The sequence below is a fragment of the Colius striatus genome, chromosome 6 (genome assembly GCF_028858725.1).
Source record: "Colius striatus isolate bColStr4 chromosome 6, bColStr4.1.hap1, whole genome shotgun sequence".
NCBI classification, from domain to species: domain Eukaryota; kingdom Metazoa; phylum Chordata; class Aves; order Coliiformes; family Coliidae; genus Colius; species Colius striatus.
In genome coordinates, this window is record NC_084764.1 from 13,218,093 (window position 1) to 13,234,740 (window position 16,648).

At 41.0% G+C, this 16,648-nt stretch overlaps 1 protein-coding gene and 1 long non-coding RNA gene across 3 annotated transcripts in view; one reads left to right on the plus strand and one right to left on the minus strand.

Annotated features, from left to right (window-relative positions):
• SPRED1 (sprouty related EVH1 domain containing 1) overlaps positions 1–15,537 on the minus strand; it is a 59,255-nt gene extending 43,718 nt beyond the window's left edge. Inside the window, exon 1 of one of the 2 annotated variants that reach the window (XM_061998344.1) lies at positions 14,309–15,537. Coding sequence is in view for 1 of the 2 variants with exons in the window: in XM_061998346.1 (XP_061854330.1) it covers positions 14,309–14,340 (32 nt within the window). In the remaining variant the exon portion in view is untranslated. The remainder of the gene's footprint in view (positions 1–14,308) is intronic. The other variant, XM_061998346.1, reaches the window with a different exon arrangement.
• LOC133625638 (uncharacterized) lies at positions 15,031–16,338 on the plus strand. Its single transcript, XR_009818938.1, has 2 exons — positions 15,031–15,987; positions 16,146–16,338. It is a non-coding gene; the product is annotated as an uncharacterized LOC133625638 (long non-coding RNA).
• Positions 16,339–16,648: the final 310 nt, after the last annotated feature.

A 16,648-nucleotide genomic window follows, 5' to 3' on the forward strand; every position in this document is an offset into this window, starting at 1 on the left:
ATAGCTGCGAGCACTTCCAAACAGTACATCAATTAGGTCGTAGAGTTTAATAGGTACTTTTCCAGACCCCAACCCACTGAGTGACAAGGAAATAACTCAATATGGCAAGCAGTCCTAATGAAGGGCTCTAATGTTCACTGTATACTTCAATGAAAAATCTTAAAAATCTGCTATAAGAAGAGCTTTCAAATAGCAAGACAGGCATTTGAAATAATTTTAGAAACTTGATGCCAGTAGTTTGCCTAATTGACTTTTAAATGCGTACCTAAAACTAGGCCTTAGATTTCTTTCCTTGTCAGTCGTCTTTTATCTTTTCAGCATTGTCTTACTGTCTCTACTGCCTTTCATTTTAACTTCTAGCAGGGATAAGCTTGAGCAAAGAAAGGGAACTTTGGTTAAGTATCAATGCCAATGATAATCAAAAGAATGGACTATATTGCCTCTTGCAGTCACTACTGCACTGTGAGACCCAGCTGCAACAGCAGATCTGTCTTGGCAGAAGGCCCAGCTCTAATCAGGGGAAAGGAATTAATGTATTTTGTAAACGTAGGTAGCTCTTAGAACAGGTTTACTTTTGCCCTTTATTACTTTAGCCCCTGGCCCTTATTTCCATTTGGTACCTTCATCTCCCTAATCCCACCTTGAAAAAATAAAGACAATTTCACTGATGATACATCAGCAAGACTTTACAGCTGAGACAGTGCTGCATGCAACAACAGCCTTGGTGCAATATACCTGTAAGAAACGGTCTACAAGATGTCCAGCAACAGTAACAGTGAATACTCAGCAGCTCTCTCAAACTCATATGATTTCACATTTACAGTTTGTATTGCCTTGTCCAAAATAATCAGAAATTCCTTGCATTCAATTGATTTCTATTAAGCATATTTTGTTTTGTGTACAAAAGTGACAGATGGACCTACAAGTAAATAGAACACAGATAAAGTCTGAAGTATTTACCTAATTTTTAACCAAGAATCATTTGTTTGCACCTCAGATATATTCTGTGTAATGTAGCATTTCTTTTAAAAAAAAAAAAAGCAGTTGCCAAGTACTAACGAGCCAGTCCTGACTGAATGGAGACTGAAAGAAGGCAAAACAAGGTATCCCCTCCCCACTTCATGAGGTCCTTGTTCAAGGCCAAAGTCCAGGAGCCCCAGCATCTCCCAGTTCCCTTTCTCCTCCGGCCAAAGCACTATTTTAGCATCAGAAAGCTGTTGATATTGACAAGACCATAAATTCAATGCGTTTACTAACAAAATTGAATTAATATATTAAGATCCTGCTTATAATTTTATTTCATCATCTTATCTACATGTTTTTTGTGACACAAGTCATTTCAAGAAAAGAAATACCCATGCAGTACATAATGCTCTGAAATACTCAGTTTAGATACTAATTCAAAGTTCTAATATGCAAACATGAACAGTAAACTACACCAAAAGATTAAAACTGAATCATGTGGCCTAGCAATTTCAGTTCACTTCAACTTCTAAGTGCCTGAGAATACAACATTTGTATTAAGACCCAATAAGCCATGCAAAACTAAGTTGTTGCTAAGGTAAAAATGAAGTCCTACCAAACAACCAATCAGCAGTGTGTTCCAACAAAGAATCAAGACACAAGTAATAGATTTCAGTACAAATTTCCTGATGAGGAAATAGATGCATATGAAATTTAAGCAAATATAGCAAATGGAAAAAGTCAGAAAAAGGATGTCAACAACAGATTTTGCCAGATTCTTTTAGGCAATTCTTGCATTTTTATGTAAAGCATTAATATCTTAGGATGATAAAATATAGTACTAAATCATTATCAGTATGTGATGTCCTTGGAACGCTTTGTACAGACATTAATTGCATCTCTGAAGATCTTCAATATCTCAGCTATCAAGTTTCTTGAATATTTTAAAATGGAGATTTCCAGTCTTCCAAAAATGAGGAACTAGCTGACCCCTTTGTAGTTTTCAGATAACTCTGAACCATCATCTGCCTTGTCACAAAAGCTTCCTCAAACCATTTCAAACCACAGATCTGCTTTGCCATTAAAAAAAAAGTAAATGAGCAGTTAAGTTCAGAGGATTTTAAATAAATCTAATCCCACTCTCCCTCATTAACTGATCTCAACTGTAAATTTGCTTTCGATGCTTCAAGAAGTGGCTATTAACTATATAACAACAAAGTTATTTTGTATGTCAAAATTACAGAACTGGTGGTATTTATTTACTGCAACTGAATTTGTCACTGTTGGTAAAACACATGGCATTAACGGAATTCTTTTTATTTCTATTTTAAATGGCTTGTGTACTTATGTAACTGTAACTTATTCTGAAATACTTCACATGCTGACAAAAAGGATCTCAAAACAAAACAAAACACATTCCAAAGAGTTAAGTATTTCAAATTATGTAAGTAAGTCTATTAAAAATGATTAAAACAAGCCCCCCGATAACACATATCAGTTTTACCACTACAAAACATCATAACAACTGGTGGAGAAGGCATTTAAAAAGAAGTTCAGATTTATGTCTCATATACACAGGACTATGAAGATTTGCTGTGAGTACCATTTTCTGCAGAAATTTTACAAAGCAGCATCAACTTCCTGAATTTCGCTGCTACAGACAATTTCATGTAATCCTAAATAGTATCATTAATGCTCAGTTGAACTTAATTCCTGTGTATCTTGGAGCTTCACTTGGTAGCAGCCTCAACCACCAGATTGCGCAACTGCTACTGCAAGACTGTGTATTGAATGAACAAACCACAGGCGAAACATTTTCCTTTGTGAAAGAAATTGTATTTAATGAGGCTCAAGAGACTGAAGATGAATGAACATTAGTTTTATCATCAGGAAAAAACAAACCTTAAAAACAGATAGACATGAGTAATACATAACCCTCTCTACCTCTGCTGTCAAGACATTAGAACAATTTCTGACCATGCTCCCTGTGGAAGTTAAAGGCATACCAACGCTACCTGGCTAGTTATACCTCAAGTATCAATCTGCTTGTGATCTACCAAAATAATATACAGCAAAAGGGTTAGACCAAGAGAACTTTCTACTTTTTGACCAGCATTGTTATTGTCAAAGGACATATCCCAAAGTCAAACAGAAGCAATTCCTGACAAAATGATTTGGTGAAATATAATAAGAACTCCTTGTGGAGGAAAGCAAAAATAGTCCTTTGGAGAACACCATTTTCCAGTGTAAATAAAGGCAAAAGAAGTTGCATCCTACTGAAAACATGATACATCCACACCGATTTTCTTGGTTAATGATAAAAGCTTGAGCAGCATCTTTCAATTTAACTGCTAAGATTGAAGTTCTCAGGAATTAAGTATAATATTAGCAGGGGGGTTGAACTAGATGACCTCCTGAGGTCCCTTTCAATCCCTACCGTTCTGTGATCATATAGACAAAATAAGGGATTCTTTCTTGTAGCCAAGGAATACCAAGACTGCAAAAAAAATCCCTCACCAAATAAAATTCCAGATAATACACATAAATGCTGTAACTGGAAAATAAAACTATTTTACATTGAAGAAAGCATAAGTCAGATAAGAAATAAAAACCTAAAAGTCTAAAGCAGATACTTTCTATTGTAGAATATTATGATTTCTGCAATATTTCATTGTAATTGCCTTGGAAACAAACTGTGAAGCAGTCTGATAAAAACTGTGCAAAATTACTCATGCCCTTGAGAAGTGACACTTGTTGCTTTAACATGTGAAAGTTAATTATGATATATCTCTTGCAACTTTTCTACTGAAATTATCTTTTCTTTAAGCACATGGCAGAGATTTGGATCATCATCCCTTATTTGGGAAGACACGGTGAAAAAAGGTCATTGTTTGCACCTTCCAGCTGGATCAAGCAGGAGGACCTTAAAGCTTACTTAAAGCTTTTTACTTTATTAATTGAGTTTCATTTGAGTGGATCAAGCTTGTGCAGCATAGATTTGCCAAAAGATAGAAAAGCCCAACCTATACCTCTCAGTAGCTGCTCAGGTCTAGAAAAAACAGCTGAAATAGCAGATTTGGTAAAACATTTCTAGTTAATCCACATTCTAATCCATATATTTTTATTTTGTTGAGAAATTAAGCTATAAATCTAAGTTCTACTTCAGGCAGATTTGTTCACAGACATCCAAAAAGTTTAATATTTTGCAGCAATAAATTCAGTCAAAATTGACTTTCAACATTTCTGTAACATGTCCTTGTTTCACTGCTGAAAGGAGGATGAACTGTGAGAAGCATTCTGTCTTTTCTGCAGCAAAGGAAACAAATATTTTTATTTGGGTTCCATTTTTGATGTCCCAGAATGGCAAAATCCAAGCTTCTTGCTAGCACTGTTCAGGAGTAAAATTTTTAAGACTTGGAAGAGTATTCTGTGTCTTATTTTCCAGATAAGTTTTTCAAGATAAGCTGTATGGGAAAACTAGTACAGAGAAATGCTCAGGGGGAAAAAAAAAAAAATCCAAAAACACTTCCTAAAATGCTAAAACAAAACTTACAAGGATGAGTCTCTCTAAAAGCCAACATCCTTCAAAACACAGAAAGATATACCATTTTTAACAGAAAAAAAACCCCCACAAAAATAAACACACCCACCCCCCACAATAATGGATACAAGAAAATGAGAGTTTTAAAAAGGTACTGCAGAGAAGGAAAAATAGAGAACCTGAAAAGCTTCTCTAATTAGACAACTAAGCTTATCAGTTTTCCCCTAGTTATAAAAACTAGAAGGAGTATAATAAAAGGCTCCCACAGGAAATGACACTATCCTAAACTATAAACGTGCTAAATTCATGGCTTGTTCTGGAATAGCTTCCTTGCACAGATCTGTTCTTCATCCAGAAATCAACTAATAGATGAAGAGCAGCTCATGTTATCTACCTTGCTTCAGGAAAATGAACAGAGAAACAAAAGGTTGTGAATTCCTGCACTGTCAACCTAAGGAGTTCAAGGCAAAACAAACCTGGCTGTGCATCAGAGATAAATGTACAATGTGCTTGCACAAACATTTCCTTTACAGTATGCAGAGGACCCTAAGTGTAAGACATAACATACTTAAAGGCACATGATGAGGCAACACAGTACTTCAGTTTCTTCTGAAACCATTTCCAAAAAGTCCTCCTCACCCACCAAACATGAAAACAGAGAAGCATCTAATCCCAGAACAAGATTCCCTCAGCCTGCCTGTAGCCATGAGGCTGGGGTGGAGGTATGGTCAGGGACTCAATTTTCAGTGACCCAGGCAAATGCTTAACTGATTTCTGCAAATCCTCCATTACCTAATGCGGGGTTGTTAACATGCACGATTCTCTTCCATCACCATAGTAACAGAGCACATACATTTTAAGGTGCATATGGGGGCTCTTCTAGAGGATGTGTCAAGTTGAATACAGCTAAGACAATGCAGATATTTTAAGCTAGAATAGTTCAGTACAAATACGGAAAGCAAGAAAGTTCTGTGCTAGAGATAATCACAGGACTGTTTAAGCAGTGGTTACACATCCACTAAAAAGTCTTCTGGAGACTGAAAGAAGTAGATGAGGAAGCAAGACTCAGTCAGGACATTTATGGGCCTTAATGCATAAAAACAGCTGTCTAATTAACAGGCCAATTTTAGAGACTCTAACTTATTCTGGAACTCCAGGGCAGAACTCAGAAACTTTTGAGAACAACACTCTTTACTTACCAACTGCCAAAAAAAAAAAAGGTAGGAAAAAAGATGTAATTGAAAAAACATACTTACTGATTAAGAAATGACAAGCAACTGGCATTTTCATTTCAATGAGATCTGCAAATACTTTGCACCTAGAGCCTGAAGTATGATACCATTCTTGTAGGATACACGAGTGACACCACAGAAACCCAGGCTTAATGGTAATCAATACGTTAGGTACCTCCACAGTGAATATGCCCATACATGTCAACAGCCTAACTGGCACTCTGCAACTCATGTCCCAGATGCACATTATCCCACAGTGGCATGACTTCTCCTAACAATTGTCACCATTGCCTTAAAAGAACCAAACCAAAAGCAAGTTCAACACAACAAATGCATTATTCTCTCTCTTACCACACTAGACCAGAGAGAGCTTCCAAACTGGGGAGGAAAAAACCCAACACCAAAACATCACGCTAGCAGAAAAAATGCACGAAACAGCACACTACAAGTCTGGATACAATTACAGTAATATTATCAACATCTAAAATACTCCCATCATTGAAATATGGATTAAAGACTAAAATCAGATTAAATTGCAGAAACAACCACCCAAACTTCTAACAAACTTGTTGGGTTTACTTTTCAATATTAGTATTTGCAGAATTTTAATGCTTATTAAGATGCAGCTGGCAATCACACAGCACCAGCCATGTGTGATAAGAAGGTGCAGTCCTCCTCTCTGGCACAGGATAAGCAGCAAATGAGGCATGGGATTGAAAAAAAAGAAAATGGGTGTTTCCTAGCATTGGAGATTTCAAAGCAGAACACAGGCAATCTGATTACATTCCTGGCTCTGTGTCATTATCAAAACCATCAAAATTCATACCCCTTGGTCACATGGATTATATTTCCACCAACAATCTCAGTCCTCAAGCCTGAAGATTCTCAAGCATTTCATTTTACAACTTGGCATTCCCTTAGTACACTCACTATGTACCACTGGTATCAGTAAGCATAATTTCTTCTACTTTTTTTTTTCCTTAAAATCTCACAAAATTAAAGAGATAGCAACTCCCCCTTTAGCACTTGAACTATAAGAGGCACTTTGCATGTGCACCCTCTGAAGAAGGCACAAACATACCTATCCTAAGTCTAACCTAATAGGAAACTTAGAATCTATTCTTGGTTAGAAAGAGAGCAAAGGCAAGTGATTAGCAACAGTAAAGAGTGCTTAAAAACATACAAGTTTAATACATATGGTCAGCCACTTACATAAAGAACAGGATTTCCCATTTTAAATATGTAGGCCTCAACTCTAAATCCTCACTTAGCTTCTTCACACCTTCCAAAAATGTGTTCCTGTTCAAGGCCTAGTATCAGCCCCAATCACAGACTTCATATTAAGGCATGCTCTACTAGGATTCAGAGTAAGCATGCCATGCACAGCAAAAAAATATCTAGGGCAGAGTGTACTTCATCAAATCTGAGAGGCTGAAAAGTTTCTAGGAAGCTACATAAAAATTCCTAAATCAGAGCAGGTTCTGTATTCCGATCTTTCACTACCTTTACTTAATCCTTTCAAAAGGTTAAAGAGAGAGAAATCACTTGTGCCCTCAAGGTTCTGAAAGAAAAAAAATCCCAGGCAGGAATCCTGACTGAGAGTTCTATCTTAACCAGTTCTGGGTTTATTTAGAGAAGGCAGTCAGTCTCAGTAACAATTTTTAATAAACATCATACTAGTTTTCAATAATTACTGATTTTATTATGAAATTCTTGATGCTTTTTGTTGATACGCTTGTTTACTCAGAGCATTTGACATCACTAAAACAAATCTGTTTCATTTTTACTTTGACAAACTTCTGTTAGTGTCGCAACTCAGCAGTACAAGTCACAGAAAAAGGGTAACTATCAACAGCTGTCAGATCATCTTAAAGAAGGCCTACTTACTTCGTACTGGTTTTTTTTGTTTTAATTTCAAAAAACAAACCAACAAACAAAAAAGGACAACTCTCTAAAAGGCTTAATGACATTTCTCTCCCAAACCATTCACGTCAAACATCAGCTCCCGGAATTTCCTTTAGAGGTTCTAAACAGGTTTGACTCAGTGTAGCATAACTATGGTTTACAACACCTCCTCACCTAACTGAAACAACAAACACAAAATTTTCAAACAGAAGAATGAATACATCTGGGAAAAAAACCCAACCAATAAAACAAACAAAAAATAAGTACTTTACCACTTCATTTTTTAGATGGTTTAGATGTTTTAACAGTACATATTTGGAAAATTCCTGTGTAGCATACATGAAAAAAAGTTTTCTTCTGAATGGAAGTTTGATATCAGCAATGCAGAATGAAGCACAGCAGTTTCTACACCCTATTTTCCCTGTTTGAATTGAAATATTTACTGTCATATGACCATGAGTTCTTAGGAAAAAAAAAAAAGCTTGTGATCTCCTTGCATATATAGGTGCATTTATCATCATTACATTATAGCATTATTATTTATTTTTCCCCACCTTATTTGGAGCACTGGGAACTAGGGCCTGCAACGATGTCTAGCAAGTCAGTTACTATTGAATCAGAGCTGCCTTTATAAACCATTTTAGTGCTCAAAGCACTCACACATTTTTTACACCTTAGTATATCTAAAGATGTTGGCTTTTAAAAGAAATTCTTTTCTTGTCATACATATAAGAAAAACAGAATATAAAGCACCGAACATTAGTAAATGAACACATATTATTTTAACAAAGTGCTATCACATGTGTCAGCATGAACATTATGTAAAAGATAAGTCTGAAAACATGTGAAAACATTCAAAATGTCTGCTCACTTCCTACAAGTAGATGCTCTTCAATACAACCATAGAAAGATCAATTCCTATCACAGATATTTTTCAGGTAAGAGTGATACCCTGTCTACCCTGATACCATATACAACATGGTATCACCTCATGTATGAGAACCACAGGGAGCAGTGTCCCTCTTGCACAGTGCAGGAAAAGAATAAGCAAAAAAAGGATGCATTGCTCTTGTCTTAAGTCTGGTAATGTATGTCAACACAACACACCAAAGAACACCCAGTTTCCTTCCTTCCCTCAAAACACAAGCGTTGCTGAATATTGTTTCAGCTGAACACTTCTGAAGACTCCTCAGGAGACACATCTATTTTAGGAACTATAAAAAAAATGTTGCAAGCATGCTTACACTGTATTGAATTTTAATTTGGAATATTTGCACCACATTAGTTACCAATAATTAAATAAATACTTCACAACTAGAAGTGCTTTTAGGAAGAGGAATTAATATTTTTAAGGGAGAGAAAGATGGAACAAATTCTGTATTTTCAGGGACCATTTAGCTTTTGTTTACAACCAATTCCAGTCATTCAGTAAGGGTGCAAGCTGTTCTAGTTGTAATTTGCTTGCTTAAATGTTGTTGTACATTAGAACAGAAAGAAGAAAGCAAAGATAGTTCCTTTTTAATATATCCATAGAGAAACTATGATCCTCAACAACATGGCAACTCCCAGCCACCTTTCACCTTAGTTCAAGGAAATTGCAACACGTTCTAAAGCAGAGGGAGAAAACAGACATTTAGACAGAACAGCATCATTTAGGACAACGTATGTTGTATGCCATATCACTGTTACTTTTTTGAATTGGCAAAGCAAAACCCCAAAAAGACAAAAGTGTTTCCTTTGTCCCCTTCTTAAACTCACGTCAATATTCTGAAACGTATTTTTTGTTTCTGCTGTTTGTTGTATCTCTGCAAGTCATCACCATTACATACAATTTCTCCAGATACAGACAAGAATGGGTAAATAAAACAAAAATGCCAGTGTTTAGCCTAAAAACCACCAGGAATGACTTCAGCTTTAATCTATGACTTCTGATCCTGTCAAGATATATTCCTTTCAAAAGTCTTTACTTGTAAAACATATACTCACATTCTCACTGACACTTTAACACTTCAAGAACATTAAATTTTAAATTAACAAATAAGGAAAACATTTTTAAGTAAAATATTATCACTGGCTCCACTTACACTGAAACATTCAGAAAGCATTTTTATGCAACACCCCAGTAATCAAGGAGTGTTGCTAAGATGAATCTTTTTTTATTAAAAGAAACCTCACATGCAAAACCAACCAACAAAAAACAAAAAAATCAAAACCAAAACCACGAACCTTGACTCCCAGATTATGTAACACTCAAACTCAGTTTTACCTTCAAAATATCGTCATGTAACGTAAAGCCAAAAATACAGCAAGAAGCAGTTCATAAGGCTAGAAAAGCCTCACCCAGACTCGATAAAGAACTATCCCCCAAAAGAAAATACATCAGAATTTGAAGGATTTCATATAATCAATTATTTTAGAATATCCTTTCCTGAAAAAAATATGTTCTTCTCTTTACAAATTCCTTACATCAAGAGATGAAGAATTCTAGTCTATATTTTCCCTAAATAACAGGAAGAAAATTAGTCTACTGAAAAGTGTTAAAATCCTCCCAGAAGTAATAAACTAGTTGGCTTTACTTTCTGTGACATAATTTCATGTTCCTCTTTCAGCATTTGGCTTGTAACAGAAGGAGCTCTGAAGCACAAATGAAGTATAAGGAGTATTTCTGTAAATATTGAAGGAAGACATGAACACATCAAGTAAGTATTTTATTTTAAAGGTATAGTTCAGCTTTATTTTTTCAAATCAGCATTTGAGGATGTTTGTAACATCATCATCTAGAGGCCTTTAAGCACAAAGCATTAGTAGACACTACGTGTTTCTCTAATTTATATCTTGAATTATATTATCCAGGAATACATATATAAAATTACCTATACTCATGTAGGAAAACAATTAGCATAAGACAGTCTGAATCTGCAAAAATACAGTATATAGAAACAATTCTGAAAACAATTCAAGAGCACAACCATTCCCTGAAAGAAGCCACCTGCAATACAGAGGAAAAGCAACAAGCCAATGAAGCAGTGCTCCTACTTCTCAATAGCAGGAACTCAGGCTCCATCTTAAGCTTGTCATCATTCATCCCTACTGACTGTGAACGACGTAATGTAATAATTATTCTGTCCTAACACTGAAATTCAGTAGCATTTCTAGACAGCAATAAAACCTGCCACCAAACCAGGCATCTGGTATACTGCCAGCTGATCTATCTGCTTTGACATTATGATGTTAAGTTGCATGAACGGAGAATTGATCCACGAGTAATCCACAAATCCTACCAATTCCTTCATTTAAAACCTGATAGTATTTGTGAACACCACACTGCATTCCCACTGACCGCACTGAATGCAAACCACCACTGAGAGGGAAAAATCATTATCTGGAGGTATAGAAATATTCTCATTTAACTAATACCTTACTGACTAATGCAACAGCATAATTGCAAGAACAATTTAAAACAATCAACAAAGACTCATCTGTGGCAGTTTGCATTTTATAAGATTGCCTTCCACATCTTCATGACTGATAAGAAACCTAGTAGTCCTTAATGCAGCTTTTGAATTAATCTTTCCCAGCAGCACCAGGAATTTAAGATTATTAACTGAGGTTAAAGTCTAAGTACCATAAATATTAATATCTTTTCCATAAAATAAGGATTTCTTTATAAACAAGGAATAATGCTCAATCACCAGAATATTCCCGGTAGTCACAATGACACAAATTGCATTGCAAAGTACTCATATTTGCCCTTATATGCCAAGAGATTTGTTAATGAATTCAAGGCCACTAATGTCATCAGTAATACTGATAAAATTAAACACTGTGAACTTTTAATAGGTGATGAATTTCAATTTGTAGATTTGTTTTATTTTCTTAAATAGTTTATTTGCAGTTTTAATTATATTTCTCAATCGTTTAAAGTGATATGCTTGTGCTATGTACAAAATCAGCCAAAGAGCAACTGGCCTCGCTAAAAATGCAGTAAAAACAGCAAAGGAAATGGAGAAGATAAGTATTTTTCTTATTTTTCTTTTATCCCAATAACCAGAAGTAAAAAAAATTTAAAAAAAACACACCAAAAAAATCTATCTTTAAAAAAAGCACCTTGTTTATAATGCTTTGCAATATTGCACATATTTAGCTCTATAACAGCACTGAATAATTCAATCCAAGTACTGTATGTGAGCCTTCCTTTTCCCTTTTAAGTAAAGAATAGTCATGTTTCAGGTATTCTCTTAGGTTGCACTAACAAGCCTCCTTCCTCCCTGAATGTATAATTACAGATCACCTTAGTATAATTTGTTAAGATAATGAAATGGTGTACTTCTGAACAGTGAACATCACCATTTTAACACTGGCAACCACAAAATACTTATATCAAACAAATACATTGTCTGCCTCAGGGATCCTTCACCACTACATTTATTTCGATTTTCCAAAACACTTAAAATCAGAATACACTGACCTCTAAACACTTTGTGCCGTATTAGAAGCATTTCTCTGTTATTCTGACATTTCGGAGGTCTCTTCAGCCACAGCATAGGTTAAGCAGAAATGCTGATAGCTCATCTGCTGAAAAATTCTCAAAGTGAATGGATAAAAACTGAACTACATTTCTGATTTCCAGTCGTTTAGCTATCTTCGCTGCTACCTTTATTTTGTAATGGGCAACATTTTCATATGCCTCGTTAGGTATGACCGACTTCCTTCTACACTATGCTGCTATCTTGAAGATGTAAGACGGTATTGTTCAGAAAGACGTAAATTACCCCACATGGATTAAGATGTTGTCCTGAAAACACGTTCCTAATAATGAATGTGATTTTCGGTGTTTTATTTTTGAGTCAGCATTTCCGAAGGCGAAAAATATTTGAGGATTTTCTGAATAAAACTCGTCCCTGCTTAAATGTTAGACGGTTCGGCAGAAGGCACATCCGAACTAATGCTCCTTTACAGTAAAGGGACAAACACAAACCATCAAAACAGCTCCCCCCGCCCATCTTTCCAGCGGCTTCCCATGCCCGCAGCCATGAGCCCTCCCGGGCGAACCTGCTGGCCTGGCTGCCGCCGCCCGCGCAGGTCGGATCTGCCCGGCTGCTGAATGCAGACACTGTGCTGCACTGTGAATGGACAACCAGGTATTTTATGAATGGAGCGGATCACGTGCTCCCAGCACCTCCCCGAGCTGATATTTCCCACATAACTGTGTCAACAAGCAGCGAACAGCACATATTAATGCAGCAGGTCCCGCAGACCTTCCCCCGCCGGCCGCAGGCTGCCCCCCGCGCCGGGGCCGCAGCTTCGGGCGCTCCGCAGGGCAGCCTCCCCCGCAGGTCAGCGCTGATGACAGCGATTCATTTTTTGGGGGGTGTGGGGTTTTTTTTTTTATGAATGGAGATTGTGGTATGCAAATGAGAGCGATTCACAAAAAAAGGAAACATGGCGGCGGCCCCAGCTCCCGGCCCCGCGGGCGCCGCAGCAGCTCCCGCTCAGCCCCGCGCCTCGGCCGGCAGCGCCAAGCCCCCAACCCACTCTCCTCGGGGCCGACCCCTGCCCGCTTCCTCCCCGGGGCCAGCCGCTGCGTCTGCGGTAGCGCAAGGGTGCGCTGGCTTCGCTCCCGGGAGGGCAGCGACAGGGGAAATCCGCCTTCCCTGCCGGGGGGTCGGTCCGCTGCTCGACCCTCGGGTAGCTCCTCACCCATCCACCCGTACAACGGGCGCGAAGCTCCCTCCCTCCCTCCCACGCCATGGCCGCGGCGGCACCCGCATCATTCATAAAATCAGCCTGAGAGAATACCGACATCGCAAACCGTAACGCCGAAACTGGGAGACCACAGCGATCAACCTTAAGCTTCCTGGCAACAAGGAAAAAAAAAAGTTTCAACATACTTCAGATTTTTTTTCAATACCATAAAGAACTCGGATGTTTTCTGATAAACATTTATGTCCTCTGACCCAAAATGTATCTTAAAGCCAGATACATTTACTGCCGCGCGCTCAGACACACACTCTCTCCCCCACTGCATTTCCTCCAAAGCAGTCACATTAAAAATTATTGAGAGATCCTTAACTACTCCCATCCCCTTTAAAATAAAAAATAATTTTAAAAAAATATAAGCCCCAAGTGCTCATTAAAAGGAAAAAAAAAAAAAAAAGAAGAAGAAAAAAGAAAGGCTTTAGGGTAGGTTTAAGCTGTATTTACACTGTCTGACTCATCCAATTAAAATTCAGGAGCAGTTTCCTGCAGGATGAAGCTCCCACACACTACTTTCCATGTGAAATATCTACAAGTAATAGGATATTATCAGAGGTGGTACGTGCCGACACCTCTTCGGGCATTCAAAACCCGTCCTCCTCTTCCAAAATTCGATTCGTTACCTGCACCGTTTTCTACCAGACTCTAATTAAACCCCGCTTTTCTGGCCGGTCGCTCGCAGCCCTTCTAGAGTAAGCTCGTTCACAAAGACAGAGCTTCTGGGCTTCCATGTACGCGAGTAGAAATGCGCAGCACACGCAGGAGGAGGCCAGGACACGTACACGCGCGGGCAGAGGCCCCCGCGGGGCGCGGAGCTGGGGAGACGAGACGAGCCCTAGCCTGATCCTGGGGCGGGGAGGAGGGGGGAGGACAGACCCGCCGCCGCGGCGAGGGGGGACCTGCTGCTTACTCGTTGTTAGAAGTCGCCGTCTCTTCGCTCATTTTCTCCTCACCGCGATCCGACAGGGAGACGGAGCAGCACCGACGCAGCCAGGGCGCAGCCAGAACTCACCAGAAACTTCACCATTGTTACCCCCCCGGCTCCGCCGCCCCCGGCCAGGGCACGGGCAATGTTGTGAAGCGAGGGAGGGGAAAGGGGAAGAGAGCGATCTTTATCCTGGAAACACGAAATCCCGTCGTCCGGAGCTGGAACGTATTTCCCCTGTCTTTAGAGATGATGATGTTGAAGGTAGTGGTGGAAACAGCTGGAATAACCACAGATCTTCTGCTCTCGAGCTGCTCCCAGTTACAAGGGAACAGAGTGGTGGAGACAAGGGAGGGCTCCCCGCCGCAAAAAACTGCACCGCACCGTCCTCCCGCTGCAGCTCATCTCCCGCTGCAGCCGCCTTCGCTGCTGCCCTCCTCCTCCTGCTGCTGCTCGGCCGCCTCCTGCGCCCAGCCGGGGCAGGCGACGCCACGAATTCCTCCAGACACCGGAGCCGCCACAGGCCGGGGCGGGAGGCGGGGGGAAGGGGGGCTGAGCGTCTCGGCTGGGCTCTCCCACCCCCTCCAAAGCGACGCCGAGCACTGCGGAGGGAGGACGAACCGGCCCCAAAGAGAAGGCTGGTGACGGGGGGAGGGAGGCGTTTTAAACCAGCCCGGGGGTGGGAAGGGGGGACGGAGAAGAGAGAGGATGCGTCACGGCTGTTTGTGTGAGCAGAAGAGCGGGGAGGGAAGGGAAGCGGAGCCGCCAGAGCGAGAGAGGAGCCTCCGGCCGCAGGACGAGGCAGAGAGGAGGGCGAAAGCCCGCAAGGAAGTTCAGCGGCAACGCTCCCTTCCCGGCAGCAACTCCATTAGCGGCCACAGCAGCCTCTGCTCCTCGCAGCCGCCTCCGCCCCCTCCTCACAGGAAAACTGGGCGGAAGCGTTGACTTCAAGCTTCTTCCGCCGCCACAGCTTGATCCAAAATAACCTCGGGGGAAAGGGAGGAGGGGGAAAAAGCGAGGTGAAGAAAGTAATCCCGCGGACCCTGCGCCGTCCGCCAGACGGGTCCGCGCCGCCACTCTACCCGCGATGCCCACCGCCCGCCCAGTGCTTGAGTTTACTGAAAGTAGTTCCCTCCCCTCCCCCCGCGGCTCTGCCTCACGCGCTTCCCGAGGAGCCGCCGCCGTCGCACACGCAGTCACGGCGCCGCGGAGGGATACAAGTGCCCCGACGGCGCTCTCCTTCCTGCTCCTGCTGAGGGCGCGGGGCACGGTGCGCACGCAAGGCGTCGCGCTCCCGCTTTGGGTCCCGCTGCCCCCCACCCCCGCCGCCTGGTGTGGGGCTGCCTTGGAGTGGCGAGCGGGTCCCGGCCGGCCGGGCTGGGCTTTCACTCTTTTCGTGCTTTTCTTTTAAGCTGAAGTGAATTTAATCGCTAAGTGTGCGGCAGCCTCTGTGGAGTGTGGGGGACTGGCGAAGCGGGAAACACCCAGTGTCCCATTCCCGGGGCCCGTCACCGGCGCGTTCTCACAGCCCGCCGTCAGCCTCTCTGTTGAACGGAACACACCGGTAAAGCGGAAGGACTGGCGACCCGAGAGAGGCGGCGGCGTGACCCTGGAGCTGCGGAGCGGTGACATGCGGGGCTGTCACTGGCAGACTGCCGCTGGAGGTGCGGTGCACAGCATACCCTCTCCCCGGGAAAGGGTAGCCCCGCTAGGACCTGCTCCTGGGAGCGCTTCTAAGCGGGCGATGATGGCACAGGAGGGTGTGTGGAACCCTGCCTTGGCCTCCCTTTCTGCATATCCACTGAAATGGAAGCGTTTGTAGTTGATCCAGGTAAGCCGTGAAACCAAGAAATGGCAGCAGCCCAACGCAAACCCCTTTTCAGGAACTTATATGGCAAGCGTGCTGCTGGATCTGATGAAAAAATGGAGCGGTGCTGCAGACCTCGAGGACTCTGAAAATCATGAGTCAGACCATCAAGTAAATTAGATTATAATAAAAGATTATATTGTGGTTTTGTCTGTCGGCTGGATTTTGGTTTCTTCCTGCTTAGTCTTGGTGTGCATGCCTGCCAACTGATATATTTCATTGTCCAAAATTTATGGTGTGGTGCTACTGTAAGAGACATCACTTCCCAGATGAACATTTGTTATTCTGACTTCTATACTTCCTCATTTTTTCACAGCTACTTTCCAAGAGCCTTCTCTGTCAACTCTAGTCCTGTTTCAGTTTTTCCTGAAACTGCAGGATTTCTTCCCGACTCTGGTGGTGTCATAGAAGCAGCGATGAGCTGTTCTGTCTTCATGTTTGAAAAAGATGGGACGAGC